This window comes from Pelophylax lessonae (assembly GCF_965119305.1).
Source record: "Pelophylax lessonae genome assembly, chromosome: 3".
Taxonomy (NCBI): domain Eukaryota; kingdom Metazoa; phylum Chordata; class Amphibia; order Anura; family Ranidae; genus Pelophylax; species Pelophylax lessonae.
In genome coordinates, this window is record NC_138770.1 from 615,894,987 (window position 1) to 615,921,456 (window position 26,470).

General features: G+C 43.4%; 1 protein-coding gene across 2 annotated transcripts in view; it reads right to left on the reverse strand.

Annotated features, from left to right (window-relative positions):
* The window catches only part of SPATA17 (spermatogenesis associated 17), a 270,854-nt gene that overhangs the window by 205,563 nt on the left and 38,821 nt on the right, over positions 1 to 26,470 (reverse strand). The window contains exon 4 of one of the 2 annotated variants that reach the window (XM_082249588.1): positions 23,425 to 23,475. The exons of the other annotated variant lie outside the window; for it this stretch is intronic. Within the exon in view, the coding sequence (XP_082105714.1) occupies positions 23,425 to 23,475 (51 nt within the window). The remainder of the gene's footprint in view (positions 1 to 23,424; positions 23,476 to 26,470) is intronic. 2 annotated transcript variants of the gene reach the window in all.

Below are 26,470 nucleotides of genomic sequence, written 5' to 3' on the forward strand. Positions count from 1 at the left end.
GCCCCCCATCACAGATCCACGCCCTATCACAGACTCCCCTCATCACAGACCATCCTATCACAGATCCCTCCCCCATCACAGACTTCCCTTATCACAGACTATCCCATCACAGATCCCCCCCATCACAGACCCCTCTCCATCACAGATCCCCCACACCCCAGACTCACCTCACCACAGATCCCCCTCATCACAGATCCCCTCCTCCTAACACAGACTCATCTCCATCACAGACTCCCCCCATCACAGAGCCCCCATCACAGACCCCCCTCATCACAGAGCCCCCCATCACAGAGCCCCCCATCACAGAGCCCCCTGTCCCTGACTCCTCTCCCTCACAGATTCCCCCCATCACAGAATCCTCTCCATCACAGATCCCTCCCCCCATCACAGGCACATTTACATCACAGACCCCCCCATCACAGACTCCTCTCCATCACAGATCCCCCCATCACAGGTGCCTCTCCATCACAGAGCCCCCCATCACAGACCCCCCTCATCACATATCCCCCCATCACAGGCGCCTCTCTATCACAGACCCCCCTCATCACATATCCCCCATCACAGAATCCTCCCAATCACAGATCCCCCCCATCACCGACTCCTCTCCATCACAGATCCCCCCCATCACAGAATCCTCTCCATCACAAACTCCTCTCCATCACAGGTTCCCCAATCACAGACGCCTCTCCATCACAGAGCCCCCGATCATAGAGCCCAGGTACGGACAAAGGGCAGGTGATTTATTGCCGGGACCACCTTGCTGTCTATTAACCACGTCTTAAAGGAGTTGTAAAGGTAGAAGGTTTTTTTATCTTAATGCATTCTATCCCGCGGCCATCTAGGACTCTCCCTTCTGATTGACTGAGACCCAGTAGTGGCGCCATTGGCTCCTGCTGCTGTCAATCAAAGTCAGTTAGTCAATGAAAAGAGAGAGAGGGAGCGGGCCCGAACGGCAGCTTCATGTCTGAATGGACACATGGAGCTGCAGCTCGGCTTGGGTGCCCCATAGCAAGCTGCTTGCTGTGGGAGCACTCAAAAGGAGGGAGGGGCCAGGAGCAGTGAAGAGGGACCCGAGAAGAGGAGGATCTGGGCTGCCCTGTGCAAAACCAACTGCACAGAAGAGGTAAGTATAACAAGTTTGTTATTTTAAAAAAAACGAAAAAAAAAAAAAAAAACAAGAGACTTTACAATCATTTTAACTTGAAAAGTCCTGCTCTTCGTCCAGACCTGCCATGCTACCCATCTTGTGTAAATAAGGTAGGGGGAGTGCTGTGATCTTATGGAAGGGACAGACCTGCCACGCCTGCTGGGCCAGGTGGAGGAAAGCTGTACAACTGATCTGGTCCCGGAAGTGCGCACCACACTGCTGGAAAAAATCTTCTTGGGCGTCAATTGGCTGCCCCTTCCAGCGGGACCCATTGTAGGGTCGGCCCTGGGTTAGTATATCACGTTTGTTTTTTAATAAAAGAAAAAAAACAAGAAAAACAAGCCTTTAAATTACACTTTGATAAATGTTTGTTTTTGGGTTTAATATCGCATCAGCTTACCAACAGCAGTAAAACTATGAGTGCAACAATTGAAATTAAACTATTTCGCTATGGTGCACAATTCACAGGCTGGAATAAAAACTTTTTTATTCAAGTTTAATTCTTCCCCTCTCGATCCAAAACTAAAACAATAATTTTGGCTAGAGTTTGGCTTTAAAATAACTGATTTTCTGGAAGTGTTACATTGGTGTTTAATATTTAATGCTTTTCTACAACTCTGGTTCTTTGTTCTTAAAAAATGTAAAAGCAGGAAAAATAGCAGTGATTACAAATTTTGATGATCTTATTTTATAACTGTTGAAGTTTTTATTGCTCTTTAAATGCAAGTTTTATGTCCAGGAAAATGCTTGACTGTTTTAGTTTACTGGTAGAAAATGAGATCTGTACTGCTTGAGGGTATATTTTAAGACAAAATAATCTTTAATCGCCACAAATAAAACCTCTTCAGAAATTACCAAACATATTTTAAATTATGCAAAAGTTAAAAACTGCTGTAGCTTTGATTTCAAAGAACCCACGTGTAATAATAATGGTAACGATACCATTAACAACGTAAACCTGCAATAATGCGTAGCGGACTTTAGTAACATAACTGATTCAAATTAAACTTAAAATAAAAAGAATATTAACAAAAATTTTAAGAAAAAATGATACAGCTTATTCACTATTAGTAAAGGAACATTTGATTAAAGTACGTTTTTTATATGTAATTGTGCCATCTGCCCAGCCCTGAAACTACAGCCCTTGATACACATAAAAGGGTGAACAATAAAAGGTGTAATCAGTGTAAAAATGAAAGGGCCTATTACAATCCTATCCAGCTATATATATATATATATATATATATATATATATATATATATATATCTACAGAGATGTATAGTAACTAAGTAGAACTACTTCACTACTGTACTTAACCACTCTACAACCGCTCACAGTAATACTACTGCGGCAGAGTGGTTCGTTATCGTCCAGCCACGTAGTATTAACGTGATTGGACACTCCCCCTTCTGGGCGGCGCTTGCGCGCCGCCGGAGGCTCGCTCCCGCTGTTTTCATTCACAGCGGGAGTCGGGCCAGGGGAGGAGCAGCGGCGATCGCCGCTGCTCTTACCCGATCGTCGGGGATCGAGTCTGGAGATCCGCCCACTGTGTGTAAACACAGCGGGCGGATCTCCATAGTGACAGGGAGTGACAGATCAGACTGTCCAGCATAGCTGGACATCCGATCTGTCCATGACTCACACAGTCACCTCCCCCCCTACACGTCAGTAAGCACCAGGCATACATTAACCCCTCCCTCTCCAATAAAATTAACCCCTTCCCTGCCAGTGTCATTTTTACAGTAACAGTGCATATTTATAGCACTGATTACTGCAGTAATGTCACTGGTACCCCCAAAAGTGTCAAAAATGTCAGTCAGGGGTCCGGTCTGTCCGCCGCAATGTCGCAGTCCCGCAAAAAAAATCGCAGATCGCCGCCATTACGCGTTAAAAAAAAAACACCAAAAATGACAGAAATCTTTCCCTTTGTTAGTAAACGCAATAACTTTTGCGCAAACCAATCAAAATACGCTTATTGCGATTTTTTTTACCAAACATATGTAGCATAAAACAAATTGGCCAAAAATTTTTAAAAAAATTGGTTTTTACATCTTTTTTGGGGGGAATTTCATATAAAAAAATGTTAAAAATATTGTTATTTTTTCAAAATAAACGCTCTTTTTTTGTTTATAGCGCAAAAAGTAAAAATCGCACAGGTGATCAAATACCACCAAAAGAAAGCTCTGTTTGTGGGAAAAAAAGGACGTAAATTTCGTTTGGGTACGGCATCGCACGACCGCGCAATTGTCAGTTGAAGTCGCACAGCGCCGAATCGCAAAAAGTGGCCTGGACGGAAGACAGCAAAATCCTCCGGTGGTAAAGTGGTTAAGTACCGAAAGGCGGTATCTGTACTTTCCTAGAGTAGAATTTTTTTCTCCTACTTCCACTTTTACTTCACTACATTTTTTCGATGATTTCAATACTTCTACTCCAATATTTTTTTTTGTGCTGCATAGTTACTCGTTACTATTATAAAAATTACCACTGCCAGAACAGTAGATGGCAGGTTTCATGAAGCTCAAAACATGTGTATTATCAGCGCATATGAAAATAAATGCTACTGTATGTATAAATAAAAGCTGCATTTGAAATAATAAAAAACAATATGATGTTCAAACTTTTGACTTCTTTCTTTAATAACTACATAACACAGTACTTGTACTTTTACTTTCAGTACTTGAGTAGCAATTTTTTTTTCAAAACTACTGGTACTTTTACTTTCAGTACTTGAGTAGCAAAATGTTTAAAAAACTACTTGCAATACTTAAGTACAAAAAATGTTGAATACTTTAGTACTTCTACTCAAGTCACTTTTTGATTGAGCACTTGTACTTTTACTCATGTATGGGTTTCGAGTACTTTATACAACTCTGTATATCTATATATATGATGCATATACTGTAGAAGCCCATATATGTTGAAGCAAGAGCCTTTTTTTTTGTGTGTGTGTGTTCCCAGAGTACCATGGAGCTGCATTTAGGCAACCTATGTTAGACAATAGAGGCATATAGGGATGTGTGGGAAGCCTCAAACGCGCACTGAAGTTGATTTACTAAAACTGGAGAGTGCAAAGTTTGGTGCAGCTGTGCATGGTAGCCAATCAGCTTCTAACTTCTAATTGTTCAGTTAAGCTTTGACAAAAAAAAAACCTGGAAGCTGATTGGATTCTATGCAGAGCTAGATTTTGCACTCTCCAGTATTAACAAGATTCACAGCATGGGGTCCTGTGCGTCCCTGTTCACTGGTTCAGATGCGATTCAGGTCCGAATTTTTGAATTCCTATTTGAACCAGACCCAGGACGCATAGGATCCTTCTGCAATCTGGACCGCGGCTGCCCCTGACCTTTGTGAATGGGCTCCATTGAGACACTCACCTGTCATGCGTATTGGATGACGGGAAACCCACATCCAATTCACAAATACTGTATGTGAATCCAGCTTCAATCAACCCCACTGTCTACATTCAGGGCCTTTGCTCAATGCTTAACAAAGTATAATGTATATGTTTTTTTAATGACAAACAAGGGTTTCCTTTTGTGATTTTTTCTTGAAAAAAAAAAAAATAATGCAATTCTTGTGAAAAAAAAAACAGTGTTAGTTTAAACATTTGTTTTACTGTAAATAAAGAGTATACATTTTGTAGATTGTCCTGTTTAAATGACAGTAAAAGTATGAGACTGGTACAAAGCATTCCAAAGTTATTTACAGTTGCAATTAAAGTGGCCATAAACCCTCACATATACCCATTAAACAGCCTCAGATGATACACAGGGATAAGACAAATCTCCCTACATAAGTTTTACATGTATATCTGCTGTCTTCAGATTTCCAGACTCTTTAGAAGGTGCACCTCGTATTAGAATTTTTTCTTCCTGTTTCAGCAGTAGGTGTGGTGTCTTGGCATACACTGTATGACAGCTGATTGGAAGAAAGGCACACACGCCCCTCCACATAGGCAGAGGAAATAAAAAACTTGCAGAGCTGTGCTGTGAATAGACCAGCTCTCTGTGTATCAGTGTCTACAGTAAGTCCCTTCCCCGACACAAATTTCCATCTGCTTTTATCTCCTGTTTCGGTTAACTTGTCAGAAGTTATCATGCTGATAACAGAGGAACAGAGCAGCAGAAAGACACAGGACTTAGGGCGTTGAAGAGAGATAAGTAAACACTACAGATATACAATATCTCAAAAAAGTGAGTACACCCCTCACATTTTGTGTAAATATTTTATTATACCTTTTCATGTGACAACACTGAAGAAATGACACTCGTCTCCCCATTTTGGTCAAGGATATTTAATATTTATCAGAAAATTACAGAGTCTACTCACCAACCTGATATCCTTATTACTATACTATCAGTCATTCCAGGATCTATAAAATCTATTACACTGTATGCCTATAGCTTGAAACTAGCGTAAGACGGTCTGTCCTATGATACATTGTTGCCCTGCCCCCCCCCCCCCCCACTATTTTTTGCATTTTCTTTTCTCCCCTTTTTGTTACTTTCTTTTTCCTCTTGGTTTCCTCTTTTCTCTCTTTTTGTCATATTGCTTCTTTTTCTTTTATTCCTACTTATCATTTTATTGTTTTTAGGATTGGGAAACTGGTGATAAACCTTTTTTTTTTCTTTTTGAGGGGGACACCTAACTATATGAGTAATTTGAATATATGTTTTAGCTATTACTGATACAGTATGTTTTGATTGCAGTTACGGTCAGTGGTATGGATTCAATTCCCATTATCGGGTTTGTGTATTTCGATTCTATTGCTTTTGTTATGCGCGTTTGTCTAGCCGTACAATATTTGTTTAGTGATGGGAGTTTATTATTATTTATTTGGATATGGTGGCCTGCTTGGTTTGAAATATGTGATCGCCCTAAAGCTTGTTTTCGCTTTTTTACCCTACCAGATCTTAAGATTTAGATATTATGTTAGGCCTTACTCACTGTCTGTAAAAACAAGAATTGTTAGTGTGTGATTTGCTTTGTAAAAATCTCATGTGTGAGACGCTCAGGCTTAGAAAAGGGTGCTGGTCCCGGTTCACTGCTGTGAGTGCTGGCTGGGGAGGGAGCCCGTCCCGGCTCCAAATATTAATGTGTGGAAGTATGAAAATCTCTTAAGCCGCACATCGAAGCAAACCCACTTGTGATGGTCTGTGGAAACCTCAGCCTGGGCCCCCACCAGGCCATGCTCCTTCCAACGCGTTTCGCTCAGATACTGGAGGCCTAATCATTGGGATTGTGGAGTTTGTTGTGTAACCCATTTTTATTGTTTGGCTAATCCTAAATTATTATTCAAATTTTTCTCTGTACACTATTTAAAAATGTGAAAACAAATGAAATAAAGATTATAAATAAATAATGTCCCATGTGGTGATTTTTAACTTAGACTCTGATTTTAGAAATTGTTTCAGAAAACTTCCCCAGCATTTTCTGGCATCACATTAGTGGTGAGCGCATTTCATAGTTTGTCTAAAAGAACTTTAAAGCTTAGCTGAGTGTTCAGTTTTAAACAGTTAAATACATTCCATGTGCAGAGGAGGATCTGCATCGGTAAGTGGGTGAGTCTACAAGGAGCACAGCACCAGAGAGAAGGTGAATATAGCAGCTATTTTATTAATAAGAGCTGCTGGGGGATCCAGTTTTATCTTTTCAGCCCAAGATGGAATTGGACTTTAAAGTATCTAAATAAGTATTTAAATATCTGGAATATCCACAGTGGTTACATTCAATATCATGATATGGAATCAGTGTAATAAGTATAAAGATCTTCATATTCTAATGTTAAAGTACCACAAAACTTTCATTTAAAAAGAAAAAGTTATTTTTAAGTATTTATTCTTAAAGTGGAACTTCACTCTCTCAATCAACATTGACTATTTTGAATCCTTGCGCTGCTACCATTAATGTATAGGAAAGTATGTCATATTTGCTTGTTTTAAACTTTTATATTTCTTTAGATACTTCCCAGTTTGCATGGCTAGGTAAATGATTTCACACATCCCAGGAGTCTTCAGGAGGGAGGAAGAGTTTTCTCAGCTAAGTACAACCTCTTGCATGTATGCCTGAGCTAAGGGCAGAAGGATTCCAGGAAGTAATTGCTACATGAATCATCTGCCCTTACTCAAGATGGCCGCTGACAGTAATTCTATGAGATGTTTCTATAAGTGATTTCTCAGCAAAATAAAGCACAGAGACATGTTAGGATGGGTGAGTTTGCTTTGAATATTAAAAATGAAGTAAATACCTCCTTTGTTTTGTGGTGCTCAGATACAATGTAGTTCTGCTTGAATTTAAAAAATGTGCCTGCTATTGCTCTCAGCCTCCTCAAAATCACCAAATTCCTTTGTTTTTGCTGATGTGATAAGTCTTCCTTATAGAGGGTGGCTAGGTTTGCTGTCCATGGTCCTAATGCATGTAGGACTGTAGCAACTCTCTCATGCTTCCACCTGAGATGGACCAGGACTAGGGACTACCGTTCCTAGTCCCCAGGGAAGCCACCATGAGAGGATGGCTATATATACACATTGATTCACCTTGCAAGTAACACTGTGATGAATCCCTCCATAGTTCTTTAAACCTGAGCTCCGTGTAAGGTAATTATGGCCTCTCTAATTAATGAGCATTATTATTATTGTTGCTGTACTTTACATGATTAATTGTCTTCTATGAGGCCTTTGAGAAATATTTTGCCTTTTTTTCTTCATCCTGTTTCCTAAAAAATTAGAAAACATTTCAAATATGCTTCCTGTGTAATATAATGCATAGACTTTCCATAAAATGTATGGAAAAATTGTGTTTTTAAAGCTTCTTGTTGGCTACCTAGATGTATATATATATATATATAGTCCTGACTGCATAAACATACTATTTATTGACAGCAGTAAAAACTTGACAGATGTTCTAGCACTGCGTTGGAGAGACTGGTAAGTGACAATAAACCTTTCCAGCAACAGTAATAAAAACCTGGATTAGGCTCTAACCTTTCACTACTATAAAATATTTGTATTACAAATAAACCTTTGATATAGGATGCAATTGTGACAAAGGATACCTAAAGCATTACGTTAGGCTCAATAAAGCCCAACTGAACTCTCAGTTTATATCAGTTAGATACATCCCAGGTGCATCACAACAAAAGGTGTGCAGAGTCTTAGGGCCAATTCACACCATGTGTGGTGGCAGACGTTTTATCGTAAATGTTTGTCGCTGCAGGGACACACAGGAAACAATTGTTTCCTATGTATTATATTCACACTGCACTGCAGCTTAGCACTGCGCTAAAATTGCAAGCGTGCTGCATTTTATCGCAGCGCGCCAGCCCTGAAACGCACTTCAGTGTCAGGCAGCGGCGCGCATCGTGCCGCCCAACATTGCAGTGAGTAAAGTGTACATTTTAAAGGTGGTAAAAAATAAATAAAAGGGGGACAGTGAGGTCAGCACACACAGGGGGACACAGGAACAGCCAGGATCAACTAGGTATTTTACATCATACAATGGGACAAATTACACAGCACTAGCACTGTGCTGTTTACCATGCTTTAAAGGAACATGCTTTTTTTTTTAGGGTTACAAACACTTTAAGAAGTGTTAAATTCAGCAAAGTGATCAATACATAGAATACATAATACAATAAATAAACCATATAATAATGAAAGTCGAAAATATAAGAGTCCCAGAACAGACAATAAAATCTTGACGTAACAACTGAAACCAACTGAGTGCCGTGTAAAATACAAAGGTGCTCCAAAGCCACTCCACCAAAGTGTTAAAACATGTTCCTTACCACAAGGACTGATCCCAAAAAGAGATCATACAAAACCTTGCTGCCTTTGCAGAATCAATCAATCTGGCTATAACAATCCAGCAACGGCTCCTAGATAATGTGCTCAACAGGAGGAGTAAACATAGGAGTCCCATAGTGTAGTAGAATAAAAGCCACTTTGTTTTTTTTTAAATTGCACTTGCAATGGCCTGTAAATCATATCTTTATATTATCACACATAATATGGATTGCTGGGTCTCCCATCAGCATGCGAGATGATGTCATGTGTCTGGCCCCACTCAACACATTTCTTTGTAACAAGCATCTTCGAGGGATAGAAGCTCTTGTATCCAGATTGTTTTTCAGGTGCTGCAGTCACTATTTTTGTTTTCATTACTATGTGCAGGGTTATTATTTTTATTTTTTTTCCTGTATTAGAGTGCTTACACTCTAGATGAATGAGCACAGGGGCACCTTTTGACAGCAGTACTGTCAGTCTGAGGGGAGGGGACTGTTACATGTACTAGTAAACACACACAAAAATGTGTAATAAACACACATTGCACACAGCTAAAAGCCAGGCTAAACCTTCTGTAAAAGTAGATAACTCTGAAAATACAGTTTGTAAAATAAAGTATATCCAGACATTTACTAACTTCTATCAAATTGATTGAAATAAAGAGTATTACATAAAATCAAAGATCCTCTAAAGAAATTCCACAATCTTATATTTTACATCCAAAAATAAATAAATGAAAGGAGATGTAGAGTTGTTGCATGCATCTGCTGTCTCCATTACTGCAGATGGACAAAGGAAATAAACAATTGTCAAGCCAGTGAAGAAGTAACTCTTGGCAGAGAAGGTCAAAAACACTACAAGTAGTTTTATTGCACTTCCAATAAGATAAAAAGAGAGAGGTCTGGAAAAATATCCTGTACTGCATCACTGCCATGAAACTCCGTAGGAGAGATATGTGGGCACCAAAAGATAAATGGCAAGTGGGATTTTTCTGGCACGGTCCACAATAAATCTTTGTTAGAAAAGAAAAAAAAAAAAAAACATGTTTCATAAAATGGAAACATGTTTGTTCCAAAATAACAACTGGAGGAACTCAACACAAGTAAGCTATTATTGTAGTGCTAATAATGTGTCTACAGAGGTCAGGGTCGTAGCAAGGTCCACATATTCCAGGTGTAGAAACTGAAAAAGAGAGCGGTTTCTGTAACAAGTCAATGAAAAGTTTGTTCTTTGGGGAAAATAACTGTTTAATATATATATATATATATATATACTGTATATATATATATATATATATATATATATATATATATATACTGTATATATATATATATATACTGTATATATATATATATATATATATATATATATATATATATAGTATAGTTTGTTTTAACTTTATATATACTGTATTACTGTATATTGTGTTACAAGCTTGATGCCTGAACACAAGGTTTATAACCACATAAGGCTCCTTTCACACAATCCGTCCGTCGGACGGATTCCGTTTTTCTCAGCGGGGGATCGAGCCGCCGATCCCCCGCTGAGCAGTAGGAGGACAGCTGTGTCTCTGCGCTGTGTGCGGAGACACAGCTGTCAGTTCCCCATGCATCTCTATGGGGGAAATCGGATGGGAACAGACCGTCGGTCCTTTCTCATCCGATCCGCTGGACGGATGAAAAATAGGGTTTCCATCCGTCCAGATGTCTCCGCTGCCATCCGATGCCCCATAGGAATGCATGGGGGGACCGTTCAGATCCGCCAAAAAAACGGACTGGCGGATCTGAACGGTCCGCCTGTGTGAAAGGGGCCTAAGGCCGTCACAAGAACGGCCGATTGTTCATCAGTCAGTACAGATTTCGGCCGACATAAGTCAGATGAGCAAGACTGGGCATGCTCAGAGAAGAAAAAACACATGAAAAGTAGACCAGAACATGACATCACTTCTGCAGTTGGTTGTTGTTGGCCGACAAAATTCGTGTGCAGTCTAGAGCACATTTCAACCAACACAACAACACTGGACAAAAGACGGCCGATTGTTCGGCCGACAATTGGTGCGTGTGTACGAGGCATTAGTAGCTTGCCAGTACCTAAGGCTGGCCACGTACCTTACATTCTGAATGTGCCATCTTTTTTCCATCTCCCTTAGATCTACCAAAATAATCAACTCAATTTGTGTGTAGTTAGGTAAGGTTCTCTTACTACAAACTTTTTGGTAGATTTAAAGTAGGCTATTTATTGCATGTCTCTTCTGCAAAAAAAAATAAACTTACCTGCCTGTTTGCAATACTTCCCACAATGTAGATGCGCAGCTCTGTTTACATTTCCGGCACCTTGCTAGTGTGCCAGGATCAATGGCTCCCGCACATGAGCGGGAATGTCAACCCGCACTGGCCAATCAAGACCGCCAAAAACCGACATCTGGAAGAACACGGAGAGAAGATACTGGAACTGGCAAGGGACCTCACAGGCATCAGACCATTGTAGCATAGGTGAATATTTTTTCCTTTAGTTCCACTTTAAAGATTGTTTTTAGATTGTTCAATAAGATTGCAAGGTGTATATCCAGACTAAAACCTTTCTTTTAGTTTTGGATAGAGTAAGGACAGATTAATACCCACATCAAATTTTATTGCTCAAGAGGTAGTGGTAGAGGGGTGCAGGACACACAATTTCACAGGTGATCAAAATGCAGACATAGTCATTACTTTAGCCCAATTGGCCTGCATTCGGCAGCTCACCACAAAGGCAGAGACCTCCCAGGGAAGGACATTGACCCAAAATGGGGAAATCCAAGTGTAAAAGGGATCTCTAAGTGGAAAATGCTTAGGAATCAAATGTCGTTATTGCTCAAATGGTTACAACAAGCAGGGAAAAAGACAGCCAATACAATTCAGGGGCCACACAGCCCCCCTTTATCAGGGCTGGATGAAATGGCAGCATGTTAGTTGGACTCAAGCATACTTTTAAGAAGACCAATCTGCAGGCAGACAACAGTCAACCCATACTTGCACATTATGGCACACTTACCTCTTAGTGTACCTCGCCCCAGCAGTGACAGGTCCAGACTCCATTTGCTACTTTGCTCCCTGCTATCAGCATCTTTCTGACAATTTTTTCCAGGTCCCACAATGTGTCTCTTTGGCCACAGATGATATAATTTCTGCCTATAGGTTATGTCCTAAAACAGCTGATTAGTGTCAGTATAAGCAGTTAACATGTGGTCCTGCAGTTGGTGTGCAATAATAAGCCTACTACACGCGGGCCGAATGTCAGGTGGTTAGCTGGTTCAATAGAAACCGGCCGACATTCAGTCTGTGTGTACTGGAGTCGGTCCCACAGAAGCTGGCTTCTGTCCAAGGGGCATGCCCAAAAAAGTTCTGCTGGTCAGCTCCTGATCAGCGCTCTCAGCTAATGAGTGTTCTTGCAGGGGGAGGGGGGCTGTCCCCCTGTAATAGCACAATAGAACAGCAGGGGAGATTGTTGCGCTAACGTAGGATAGGGAGTACAGGGGCTCCTCCTGAGCTGTCAGCTCTTTTTCGTTCAGCCCTGCTGGGTTGAATGAAAAAAAAAAAAAAAATTACTGGTGTATACGAGGCTTTAGGGTTGCATATGAAGCTAGAACTGTTAAACAACCGATTATTCTGATACCTATCAGCCATTCTGGGCTGTCATCCGTTCCTTCTACAGCAGTTTTGGACAAGCTGCTAATTTCATAAGCCTAGAAAAAGAGGGCATTTTAAGAACTCAGAAATATGTAGGAATGTTTTTCTTTAAAAATTTAAGCAATTAAATAAAAAACTTTTTGGGCTACCGATCTTTTGTGTTTCGCACTCCTTCATTTGATGGAAAAGGAATCAGTTAGGAATATCACTGTTGACCAGCTTAGGTCAACACCACTGCAACGACCGACAAAAAAACAGGATAGAGCTAGACCATGGGTGTCCAACCTTTTGGCTTCTCTGGGCCACATGTGTAGAGAAATTGAGTGTAGTAGTGAGTTTAGAGAAATTTTCTCGGGCCGCATATAAAATATAAACTATAGTTAAGGTATATAAGTAATAAAATGCCACCGTGCCCTTCCCGCGCTGCTGCCCCCCCCCCCCCCAAGCACTAATTTAACACAACTAGAGGATGATCCCTTCTGAGGCAGTCTCTGCCTACAGTTAGTTGGAAGCCGCTGTGGCCGTTTACTCGACCCGACTTCCTTCTTCCCCATCAAAAAAAAAAAATTGTCAGGGAGCAGTGGGCCGCATTGCCTGGGGCTCTGGGATCGCATGTGGCCCCTGGGCCGCAGGTTGGACATGCCTGAGCTAGACCATATAGAGCAGCCATTTCCAATCAGGGTTCTGTGGAATAACGGACTTCCCATCTGATGATGCCTGCATAGTTCCAGGTCCAATGCCACTTGGCGGAGCCAGCAGAAAAACTGCAAGGGTGTCATTCTGGCTACCCTTATAAGGGGGGCATTCTTTCCCCTTACCACCATCAATGTAAGGGGGTATATTCCCAATGAATCCTAATGGACTAATCTTAATAGGGGTTCCCTGATACCTGAATATTAGTTGCAGGATTTCTCTGGAGTAAAAAGAAAGGCTGTTATAGAGGCTGAAGCAAGTGGGCAGAGCTGGGAACTTAGGTACAAATTCTATTCCCAAATTGCAAAGGAATCCGTCAAGCTGTTGCTAAAGGATTGATCCTAACCCACTACATCTGAAATACATTATTGTAATTAGCAGACAAATACAAAATAGAAAAATAAAGATCTGTGCTTGGAATTATTACCAGAAAAGTTCTAGAAAATAAAGGTCTGTTTAAGTAGGGCATATTTTCTCTTCAAGGAGCATTATGTTATATGCCTGTCTTTTTCCAATATATCCCCTTTACCCAGATGTCCTATCAATTTAAATGTGTTTACTATTTTGGGAGTCGGTACTGGAAATCAATGTTGCAGTCTAGTTTGCAGCAATCTGATACATTTGAGTTGAAAGCAAAGGACACACTTTACTCTGAGTCTCGCCAATATGTTTTTCTCATCAGCAGGAGATTTCAGAGAGCATGGTTTGTAGATTATGTTCTAGAATGGATATTTTATTAAAATAGCTCCAAGACTATCAAAAATACATTTGTATCGAATCCAAATTGTAATAGAAAGTAAATGCTAGGAAGCTGGCACAATAAGGAGCCTTGTTGTCCCTGTTATGTAACAAAAACCCCTTATGCCAATTCCGCTGCACTCCCCAAAAACACAGTGACTTCTGAGGTCTGTGGAAAGATGACAAACCTTCTACCCTAATCATTAGGTCCAAGAATTGGGGTGGCAAATATAAATCAGATAGTACTATAGTAAATCCTGCAGAAAATTTTTCTTTTAAAACAATAAAGATCAAACACCGGCTTATAGTGTCTGTTTCACAGTGCCTATATTTATTTTACTTTCAGTACAGGCAGAGGGAAATCTTTCAATCTTTCGATGGGGACACCTGCTTTGGTGACGATAGTAATTCTTGTTACTTTGGGAAGGTTTTATGCTCGAGTCATCCAGGATATAAAGTGAGCTGAAATCTGCCCAATAGTTAACAGACCGCAAAATAAATAAATAAAAAAAAAAAAAAACATTCCTACTGTGCATAGTACACCCATGGACCCTGCAGTCTGTATGTAGTGCACTCCACAACCCTAAAACAGCACTCTGTACATAGTGCAACCCCGAACTCAACATATAATGCACTCCTGGTATTTAGTGCCCCTTTAGAATCCTCCCACTATAAGTGCAATTTGGCCACACCCACCATTCGATTTGGTTCCTGCACCTATTCTCTGATAGAAACTGCAGCAAAAACAATCTATTGTTTTTTTGTGGAACATTTCTAAGAATACAAGAAAAATAGATGGGCTGAATAGGAATGTTTCAAATACATAAAATAAAAGCTGCTGTTGAATTTATTGATTGTTCACTAGTAAAATATAAGAACTGTATTAAAGAAATCGAACAATTAAAGACTGAAACCGAAAAAACACATTTCCAGTGAAAATAAATTCTATCCTCTCCAAAAAACATAACTTAATCTATGAATTCCCATACCACATAAGTTACAATAACAAAAAAAAATCAAGCTATTTAAAAAGAACTGAATGATTTTCTTTTAACGAATATGTTGTATTGTCCAAAGTTATAAATTAGTAAAAAGTAATAAAGCAATAATTAGACCCAGAGAACTGATCCAACTAACCCCAGGAGAAGTCAGGAAAGAGCCTTTCCTCCTGTGTGTGAACACTGGCAAGACTGTCCCAGGGTTTTTTATTATGCCTTCAGATGTTATAAGAGGTTTCACTTCATGGACACTGATCTGTTTTTAGCATTATGAATTATATGTATAGCTAAAACTTTTTTTAAAGCGGTAGTATCCCGCTCTTTGACACTTTTACCTACAGGTAAGCCTATAATAAGGCTTACCTGTAGGTACAAATAATATCTCCTAAACCGGTGATATTTGCGCTCTGAAGGTCCGGGGAGACCTTCAATTTATTTGCCGGGAGGTTGCCGGAAAATCACTCCCGCGCGCATGCGTGGGAGTGACGTCATTGCGGCTCCAGCCAATCATCGCGCCGGAGCCGTCTCTTTGGGCCAATCACCGCGCCGGAGCTGCCGAACCCGGAAGAGACGGCGAGGGATCATGGCAGCGCCCGCAGCGATGTCCGGGGGTCCGTGTCGGGGCTTCGTTCTAAGGTAAGTTACACATAATGGGCTAGTATGCGATGCATACTAGCTCATTATGCCTTTGTCTTGCAGGTTTTTTTTTATGTTTTAGGGTTTACAACCGCTTTAAGTGGGGTAGAATAAAGAAGGGTTAGAACCTCTGTTAGGTTTTAATTGCTGTCACTAGGTAGCTTGTCTGTCTGTCCCGATGACCAATGAAAGTGAGGGAAAATTCAAATTATAAAACCCATTTCTGGGAAAATTTAAAATATCCCTTGTAGTGGGGCTGCACCCGCACTGCAATGGTTACTTTCTGGCTTTGTCTAGGGGAAAACTGGATTTTTGACTTACCGTAAAATCCTTTTCTCTTAAGTTCATTGATGGACGCAGTCTCTGATGCATATCAGTAGGGTTATACTGCCCCCTACAGGAGTAGGACACCAGGCAGAAAAAAGTTCTGGCTACGCCTATGGGCAGTCCCAGAGGGTGTACCCTCTCTCTTCCTGCATAGGATGTCAGTTTTGTATCAAAGCAGTGTCAGAGAAATAATACCATCCCAACTCAAAATAGAGGGGCGGGTACTGCATACGTCAATGAACTTAAGAGAAAAGGATTTTACGGTAAGTCAAAAATCCAGTTCTCTCTATCGTTCATTGATGGACACAGTCTCTGATGCATATCAGTAGGGACGTCCCAAAGCAGTGCCATAAAATGAGGGGTGGGAACAACAGAAAAAGTCACCAAAGCTAAACATAGCCAACCAGACAACACGGGACTCATCAGAACAACAGATGAGGCCCACCGGAAACAAACAGTAAACACCCTAAAGGAGGGCCAAAAAGCAACCTAAACAGCAGCCTTCAAAACTTTGCGGCCAAAAGAGGCATCTGCAGATGCCAGCACATCCACCTTATAAAATTTGGTAAAGGTGTGAACAAGTAGCCGCCTTGCAAACCTGAAGCACAGATGCCTGATGGCGAAAACCCAGGAAGCACTAAGCGCCTGAGTAGAATGCGCCTTAACAGGGAAAGGTGGAACCTGACCCTTAATTGAATAAGTCTGATTTATCTGGACCATATGTGAGTACAAATAGCGAATCTGACTTTGGATAATCAGGGTGTACATGGCGACTACTGAGTCTTTTCTAGAGTATGCAGTGCGAATTCCTTAAGATGTTTTGGCTTAGGACACAAGAAGGTAACACGATGTCCTCATTTAAGTGAAAACTGGAAACCACCTTCAGAAGGAAGGACGGATCCAGACGAAGTACTACTTTATCCCTGTGATCCACCAGGTAGGGAGAACGACAGGACAGCGCCGCCAGTTCCGACACCCTGTGCGCAGAAGATATAGCCACCAAGAAGGCCACCTTCTGGGATAAGGTAAGCAGGGGAATCTCCCGAATACTTTCAAAAGGAGGTTTCTGAAGATCCAACAGCACCAAGTTAAGGTCCCAAGGTGGCAACGGAGGTCTCACCGTAGGTACCAAGTGTCGCACCCCCTGGATGAAGTTATGCACCAGGGAATGGGTGGCCAATGGCCTTTGGAAGAAAATTGCCAAGGCCGAAACCTAACCCTTAATAGTACTCAAGGCCAAATTTTGATCAACACCCCGTTGAAGGAAAGCCTCTCTGAGAGGAAGTCTCCAAGAAGTGTCTGCGAACCAGCCTAAACAGGTCGGTGTACCAAGCTCGGCAAGGCCAGTCTGGAGCCACAAGGCTGACCAGAATGCCTTCCACCTCGATCCTGCGAAGAAGTCTTAGCAGCAACTTGAGAGGAGGAAAGGCATACATCAGCTGATACAGACCCCATGGGGCCAGCAGAGCATCCTGGGAGCAGGCCAAAAACCTCTGTACTTTTCTGTTGACCCAAGACGCCAACAGATCTACATCTGGAGTGCCCCAGTGAAGGCACAACTGCTGGAACACCTCCGGATCCAGGGACCATTCCCCTGCATCCAAGGCCTGTCGACTGAGGTAATCCGCCTGCCAGTTTTCCACTCCTGGAATGTGAACAGCGGAGAGAGCTTTCCACCCAACGAAGGATGCCTGCAACTTCCAAGGCCACAAGGACACATTTGGTGCCCCCTTAGTGATTGACATAAGCCACAGCCGTGGCATTGTCCGAGTGAATGCCCACTGGACAACCCTGCAGGTACTCGGTCCAGTGGACTAGGCAAAGCCTGATCGCTCTCAGCTCCAGAACATTGAACATTGATCGGTAACCTCGATTCCTCCAGGGACCAGACTGCTTGAGAAGACAACCTGCCGAGAACTCCCCCCCACCCAGACAGACTTGCATCCATGGTGACAATTGTCCAATATATAGGGAGGAAGGATTTCCCTTGCTTGAGCATTCGGGACCGAAGCCACCAGATCAGGACTCTTTGGTCACCCAGCTCAGCTGGATCTGAATGTTCAGGGAATTTGGATTCCTGTTCCATTTGAGAATGATTTCCTTCTCCTCTTGTGGAATTGAGCGAAGGGGACACCATCAGTCCCAGAACTCTTATACAGGTCCAAAGGGACGACCATTTGCTGGAAAGCAATAGCTGAACCGCAGTCTGGAGTTTTTGGAGCTTTTCTGGAGGAAGAAACACCCTGGCTGAGTCCAAAGTCAGGCCCAGGTAGTCCACTCTCATAAAAGGAACCAAGAACGACTTCTGAAGGTTCAGAATCCCCCCAAACTCCTCCAGAGTTCTCATGATGATTTCCAAATTAGTTTCCAGCACCGTAGGAGAGTCCGCACAGAGAAGCAGATCGTCCAGGTAACCCAGGACCGATATCCTCCGCTGCCGCAACAGCGCCAGGATCGGGGCCAACACCTTTGTGAAGACCCGAGGAGTAGAGGCAAGGCCAAAGGGCAATGCTACAAACTGATAGTGATCCTCTTCTACGGCAAAACGGAGAAACTGTTGCTGTCCTACACAGATTGGGATGTGAAGGTAGGCATCTTTGATGTCTATGGAGGCCAGGTGTCTGTATCCAGGATAGCCACAGGTCCGGAAACCAGCAAAGACGTTCCCCCCACCCCAGATATGGGTGGGGGCGCATCTTCAGGCTGAAGTGGGCTTGTCCTCAGGCCTCGAGAAATTAGACTTTTGTTAGCCAGACCAGGGTTGCTTGGAAACGCGCGAGGGAGCCTTGAAGGGCTTTGCCTTATCGACTGACCCCGAGGGACGAAAAAACTTCTTGTGTGCTGAAAAGGAGGCACCCTGTCTGCGATGAGGGTCCTTACCCTTGTTAGCCTGTGGAAAAAAGGTACTCTTCCCTCCTGTGAGACCCTTAATGATGTCACCCAGAGTAGTTCCAAACAGGTGATCTCCTTGAAAAGGCAGATCAGTCAAGGCCTTCTTTAAAGGCTGATCCGCAGACCAGCACTTTAGCCAAAGTATATGCCGGAGAACCACTGACAAAACCGGCAGTCATCCCAATATGGGAGAAGTTTCCAGCACGGCATCACAAGCAAATTGCAGCCCCTGCACCAGCTGGACCAACAGCTCCTCAAAGGCAGGAGGGGGACGTTTTCCCTCCAAGTCACGGTGTAGTAACTTAGCCCATTCAGTCAATGTTTGCATGACAAGGGCAACCGTAAACACCGGTCTCAGTGTAGACCCTGCCAAGGAGTACATTTTGCAGGCCACAGACTCTGCCTTCCTATCCTCCGGATCCTTAAAGTATGGGGAATCCTCCACTGGAATTACAGTAGCTTTATTCAGCCTAAAGACTGGAGGGCCCACCATAGGTAGCACAGTCCACTTCTTTTTTGAGCTTGGCGTCAAAATACACAGAAAAGGGAAAAACCTATGCCGCTCTGGATAGCTTGTGAATGCCAAATGTAACCTTCGCCTGTAGCCAGGCGCAGCTGCGTCCTCAATTTTTAGGGTCTCACGCACAGAAACAACTAGTGCGTCCACCAGCCCCTTATCTTGCGCGGTAGTGGAGGTAGGAAATGTCATCCTCACTATCAGAGGAGACAGGGCGTGAGGTAGCAGACCTGGCAGGGAGACCTGCGTCTGCGGTGGCTGAATCAGACTCAGGACCTGAGACATCAGATGAGGCAGGGGTAGGCGGAGGGCCTTAGCACCTCGCCCTTTAAAGGCCACCTCTACCCGGGACACAAACACTTTCAGGACCCCTGAAATGGCATCTGCAGACAGCAGGGGTCTGGAGGGACCTGCAGTCTCCCCCAGGGGGTCAGGTGGGGACACAAGATCTGTAGGGCCCATGTTGCACCAGGGGAACCCGTCAGCAAAGGCTGAAAACAGTGACACAAAAAAAAGTTGTTTTTATTTTATTAAAAAAAGCCCCACCATGCTACAGTGCCCCCGGGAGGTTAGGCAAGCGTGCTGGAGACCCCCAGCAGAGAGAGAGACCCCCAGACTCACTGTACCCAGATACAGCAGAAGGCCCAGAATGTTTGCACAGCACGTGTCAGCAGCAGCTCGATCCAAAAAAGGAAGGATCTGAGAAACAGCCCAAGGTATAGGGAGGGGCTCCACCCACGAAAAAACGCCTCCAGGAACTCCAATTCTGATTCCTATAAAGAGAACCACCGCAAAATGGCCGTGCCGGGTGTACCAAGATGCAGTGGCGTAGCGTGGGGGGTGCAGTGTAGTGTAGTGGTCAGTGTAGTGTAGTGGACAGTATAGTGTAGTGGGCAGTGTAGTGTAGTGGACAGTGTAGTGCTCAGTGTAGTGTACTACTACACTGACCACTACACTACACTACACTGACCACTACACTGTCCACTACACTAAACTACACTGACCATTACACTACACTGACCATTACACTACACTACACTGACCACTACACTACACTGTCCACTACACTACACTGACCACTACACTATACTGTCCACTACACTACACTGACCACTACACTATACTGTACACTACACTACACTATACTGTACACTACACTACACTGACCATTACACTACACTGACCACTACACTACACTGACCACTGCACTACACTGACCACTGCACTACACTGACCACTGCACTACACTGACCAGCCTGGACAGTGTAGTGTAGTGGACAGGTAGGTCAGTTTAGTGGTCAGTTTAGGTATCAGGTAGGTTCCTGTTGTGGTCAGTTTAGGAATCAGGTAGGTCAGTGCAGTGGTCAGTGTAGTGGACAGTGTAGAAATCAGGTAGGTCAGTCAGTGTAGAGGTCAGTCCAGTTGCCAGTATAGGAATCCAGTAGGTTAGTGAAGTGGACAGGTAGGTCAGTGTAGGAATCACGTAGGTTAGTGTAGTGGTCAGTGTAGGAATCAGGTAGGTTAGTGTAGTGGTCAGTGTAGGAATCAGGCTGGTCAGTACTATTGTAGGAAGAGACTCAGGGAGTGCTAAAAGTCTGCAGGTTAGGGGGCGCAAATTGCTTGCCTTGCCCCGGGCGCTGACAACCCACGCTACGCCACTGCCAAGATGGCCACCGATCTCCTCAGCACATGAGGCTACAAGAAAATGGTGGCCTGCAGAGCAGCCGAGGACCCTCGTGGGGACCCCCCAGACTCCAAAACGGGATTGATTGGTAGGTGGGCCCTGCAGGAACAAGCAGAGACCCCCCCTCACGATCTTTCTTCTGGCGCCGGCGGAACACCCCCCCCCTCCGCCCCCACATCCAGCCAGGAGTGTGGTCCCAGCCCCGGGGAGTGGGCCAAATAGCCCCCAGTGTGAGGGGGGTGGGGGGCAGGTAGAAGAGTGTGTGCGTGACAGGACAGAGGGGAACCCGGGAATGTGAGGGTCTGACCGTCCCAGGGAGGGGCCCGCGTCCACCCCAAAATCCGCCAGGGGAAGAGGGGGGGAACATTTACTCACCATACAGGAACAGGCGGGCACCATCTCCTGACAGGACCCCTCTCTCCGCTGAAGTGGGGGGGGGGCTGTTGGCCAAATAGGAACGCTGCGACTTGGGCCTAGACCCGGCCATATGCGACCTGGCGAGACATTTAACTCACGGGGCCATTCCCTGTCCAGTGGGACTATGTCGCGGCCGACCCAGAGTGGAGCTAAGGCATGCGCACGCTCGTTGTCCGGCTGTGGTGACCACTGGATCTATACATCCAGGCCATCGTCCAGATCCAGCATAGTTGCTTGTAGATCTCACAGGAAAAAAATCCGGAGAAAAAGCTAACTAAAAGAAAATTATCTAGAAAAAACTTTGCCAGGACCAGAGATCCCAGCAAGGAACGAGGTCCTTATTCCTAACTAGGCAGATTAACCCTACTGATATGCATCAGAGACTGCGTCTGTCAATGAACGATAGAGAAAAAAGAAACACCTTTACTTATCTGATCCTCTGCTCTTTAGCAGATGGCACTCCCCCATACTCCAGCTGTGGACTGTTCCATGGAGTCATCACATCCAATGCAAGGCTTTAATCTTAATGGCATCAGGACCCTAGACTGCTGTAGTATGGGGAAGAAGAGGAATGACCAGTCTAGCTGTGGGGAGGAGTGGGGAATGGGGTATGTAAATCTTCTTTTTTTGCTCCCCTAGACCAAATGTATTGAATTAAAATTCACAGAAGTCCGAACAGTAAAAGTTTCCTCCACCAGAGGTTCGAATCACATTTCTTTTAGCCCGCTCCTCCTATATCACAATCCCTTACATTAGTATCCTCAATCACCCAAACCCCCCCACACACATCACAGTCACCCGCTTCACATCAGTTTCCCCTTCATAGTAGTGTTCTCAGGCTCCCTGCACATCACCCCTCTTTACAATAGTTTTCTGAACCCCCTTCACATCCCACACCCCCTTTATTCACAGCAGTCCTTAACCCCCCTTTAAACCATCACCCCCACCCCACAGTACTGCCCTCTGCCCCCTTCACATCCCTTCCCCATAATACTGTCCTCTGCCGACTTCATATCACGCCCCAGCAAAACCATGTCACCAACAACACTGCCCCCCTTTAAATCCCCGTCCCACAACACTGCCCCCCCCCCTACATCTCCCACCACAGCATGTCCCTCCTCTCACTTCACAAATCCCCCCAACAGTAGTGTGCTCTTCCCTCTTCACATCAAACACCCACCCCACACACTGCCCCCCTTCATGCACTCCATTCAATGCTGTGCCTCCTGCACTCGATCCAGAAATGTTCTATATCCCGCTCTCCGCTCTGCTGTTAAATAACACTGGCAGAGGCTGGAGGAAAAGTTGAACTCTAGACAAAAAAAAACTTTAATCTAAATATATTTCTGAATTCTCCACAAAGGATATAAATACACTTTATGTTAACTAAATGCCTTTGCAAACAGTTACTACCGTTTTAAAAGTAGCAGTGACATGATCACTTTGCTATATATAGCTTGTACAGTGAGCAGAACTGTGGGAGGGGCTCAGCAGCCAGACCCACAACAGGCTGCCTGCAGAAAGCTACAGGAAGGGGCGGAGACAAGACCAGTCATCCTGCACAAGGAGAGAGAGCAACAATAACTGGTCTTTATGGCAGGACGCTGCTGCACAAAAGCAAAGTGTTACACTGGATTACTGCACAGATCTGGATGAAACACACAAAGTCCACCATGATTCAAGTAAGAATTCACATAGCTCTTGTATTTAGACAATATTTGCTTATCTTGGAGTTTAGCTTTAAATTCATCTATAAATATTGTATCTCTTATAATTCCAGGAGTCTTGCCTGTTCCTTTGTACTCAGCGCAGTATGTTCCCCTTTCACCATCTTCTGTGCATTAGTCTAGTTTACTTCTATTATTAAAAGCAAATTCAGATCACAATTGACTTTTCATCTGTATAACAAGAGAGGAGATATTTACCCTGACAGCCATGTCATTGTAGAAATTCATCTTCATAATGAAGTAGGCTGTCTGTGGAAAGAAGAGAAAAAAAATATATTATATATATAAGTAAGGGTGGCACGGGTCCTGGTGACACAGAGGCCCGTCTCCTATTTTTACATACGGTGAGATAAGAAAGTCTATACATAATACATAATACCAGTTTCACACGTATCAAACTTTTGTATTGCAAAGATGGGGTGGCTAATACATAATGCAGGCTTAACCAGAAAAATCTTTGACAGTCAGACCCGGCGCTAATGGAGATGTATGATCGTAAAATACTCTCCGCTGAATTTGATAATCAATGGGGCTCTACTTAGGATAAAATAACAGTGCGGGAATATTCACAAGTCTTGGTGACACGTACCACTGTATGATTTATACACCGAGGATTCTTATGCCCCAAAACTCGCAGAAACATAAAAGGAATTCATATTTCAAGACGTCTGCTTTAATGAAAAATTCAAAGATAGGCCTGTCTTCTGTCGGAATCCTTCAAGGAGACATACGCGGTGCTGAAGCCGAAATGAGCCATCCGACCATCTGTACAAAACGTTATGTACTTAGCCGCCATCCGAGTAATCCTTGGGAATTTTCTTTCATTTAATATTCATTTTAACATCATAAAATCATAAATAATTAGTGTTATTTGAATTGCCGAGTCTGATCCAAAGCAAATTGTCTGTGGCGAGCAGCAGGGCTGGATTATTTATCAACAGGCTGGGCAATTAAGAAACAGTTGGCTGCAATATGTTATTTACAAATGAAGACAATGATGCCGTTGCGTTTCTCGGCTCTCGCTTTATCCATTATGGGTGCGACAGAGTTGTTCCTGGTGTTTAATTAAAGAGCAATTTTTAAAGTCAAAATTACTCTTGCAATTTGTAGATGGGGAAAAAAAAAAGAAAGATAAAGAGATTTAAAGTTTTTGAAAACTCTAATAGTAAACTTCTCTGTTTTGGTCCCTTTTAGTCTGGTTAATTTACTATTGAAAGTACAGGCGGTCCCCGGGTTACAAAGAAGATAGGGACTGTAAGGTGGTTCTTAAGTCCAATTTGTTTGTAAGTCAGAACAGGTCCATTTTTTAAGTTTAACTCCAGCCAAAATAATAATTTTTAAGTTTTTTGGATAGCATAGGGAAGGGTTAACACCCCTGTATCATTTGTTTTGCTGTCTGTACCCCTGTTCAGAAGATTTCGCCTCACTTTCTGTCCCTGTGACAACTGGATTTTGAAAATTTTGGGTTGTTGTGGAAACAAGGATTGGTGATAAAGCTTCAGTGGAGACACATTTTTCCCATGAGAACTCTTACATGAGTGAATTTCCCTTCCTGGGGGGAGATTTCTCCTCACTTCCTGTTGTCTCCCTCCATTTGTAAGTAGGAGTCGTTTGTAAGTCAGATGTTTGTTACCCAGCGACCGCCTGTATTTTGTTATATCTATTCAATAAGTGGTAAAACACCTGTTGATCCTGCCAGAAATCCAATGCTGTCTTGGGTCTTCTGCACTCTGTGGTCTTACCTCATAGCAGTGTTATTAGTCCTGTCCAGATTACTCCTGTGTACTACAGAACACCTCCTCCTATGTTAATAAGATGAGAGGAGGAAGTGTTCTGTAGTCTTAACTAATTCCAGTCCTGGAGCGACAAATCTGCTTCTTCAAAGATACAGTACAGAGAGTGAGTGTTGTCATGCTAGGACAGGAAGAGTGTTACTGTTCGGATCATCATAAAAACAAAAAAAAAACCCTGCAAAAAAGAAATGCAATACAACCACCACATCTAAGCACTGGTAAGCTGCAATATATTACATTTTTGTTCTTGGGTTAGATCAGTGATTGCTAACCTTTTGGACCTCACGGGCAACTAAAATCACAATTTTGAATCCCGCGCACCGCTAACATGAATTTTACATGTCTTATACACACAACGCTCTTTGCCCCCCTCCCCCTAGATCACACTGCTGCCTTATATACACAGTGCTCCGGCTCTCTGTCCCCCTCCCCCTGGATCACACTGCTGCCTTATATACACAATGCTCTAGCTCTCTGTCCTCTTCCTCTTGGATCACACTGCTGCCTTATACACACAATGCTCCAACTCTCTGTCCCCCTGCCCCTGGATCACACTGCTGCCTTATATACACAATGCTCCGGCTCTCTGTCCTATTCCCCCTGGATTACACTGCTGCCTTATATACACAAGGCTCTAGCTCTCTGTCCTCTTCCTCTTGGATCACACTGCTGCCTTATACACAAAATGCTCCGACTCTCTGTCCACATCCCCTGGATTACACTGCTGCCTTATACACACAATGTTCCGGCATTCTGTTCCCCTTTGCCCCCCTGCACTCTGCATTACACCAAAAGAAATTTGTGATGCTTGGCACCTTGCTCCTGCGCTCAGAACCTGGTTCTCAAACAACCTCTGTCACGGGACTCACACTTGGCATTCACAAATGGCTAGACCTTGCTGCTCTCCACGACTGGGGTGGTCGACATGATACTGTAAACATAAACACAAAAAAGAGGGCACACCAGCCTCAGTAATCTTTTATTGATAGATAATTAAAACAATGTCTACTCACAAACAAGTGATGTAAACCAGCATATCAAATCCGACTGACAACGTCCATAGTGTTGGAGTCCACTGTCTTAGTCAAGGAAATCATCTGACGCGTTTCGAGGTGGTACCTCTTCCTCAGAGCCTCTTTTTGTGTTTATGTTTACTCTGCATTACACTCCCACAGTCTGTGATCAGCGCTGCCATTTGAAGTCCCCTCCTTCTTCACCTCCTGCTCTCTGCACTACTCGTGGCACCTCCCTCTGAGTTCAGAGGAGCCCAAACTACAGAGAAAGCATCAGGTATCAATGCGTGTTGTCAGTATTGACTGTCAGCGCGCATTGAGAACAGCACTGGAAACAACATTGAGCGGTATACATCCTCCACAATGTTAATTTGTAGCACAAACCCTGGGGACCCCCAAATTTTTCTTGTGGACCACCAGTGGTCCACAGACCGCTGG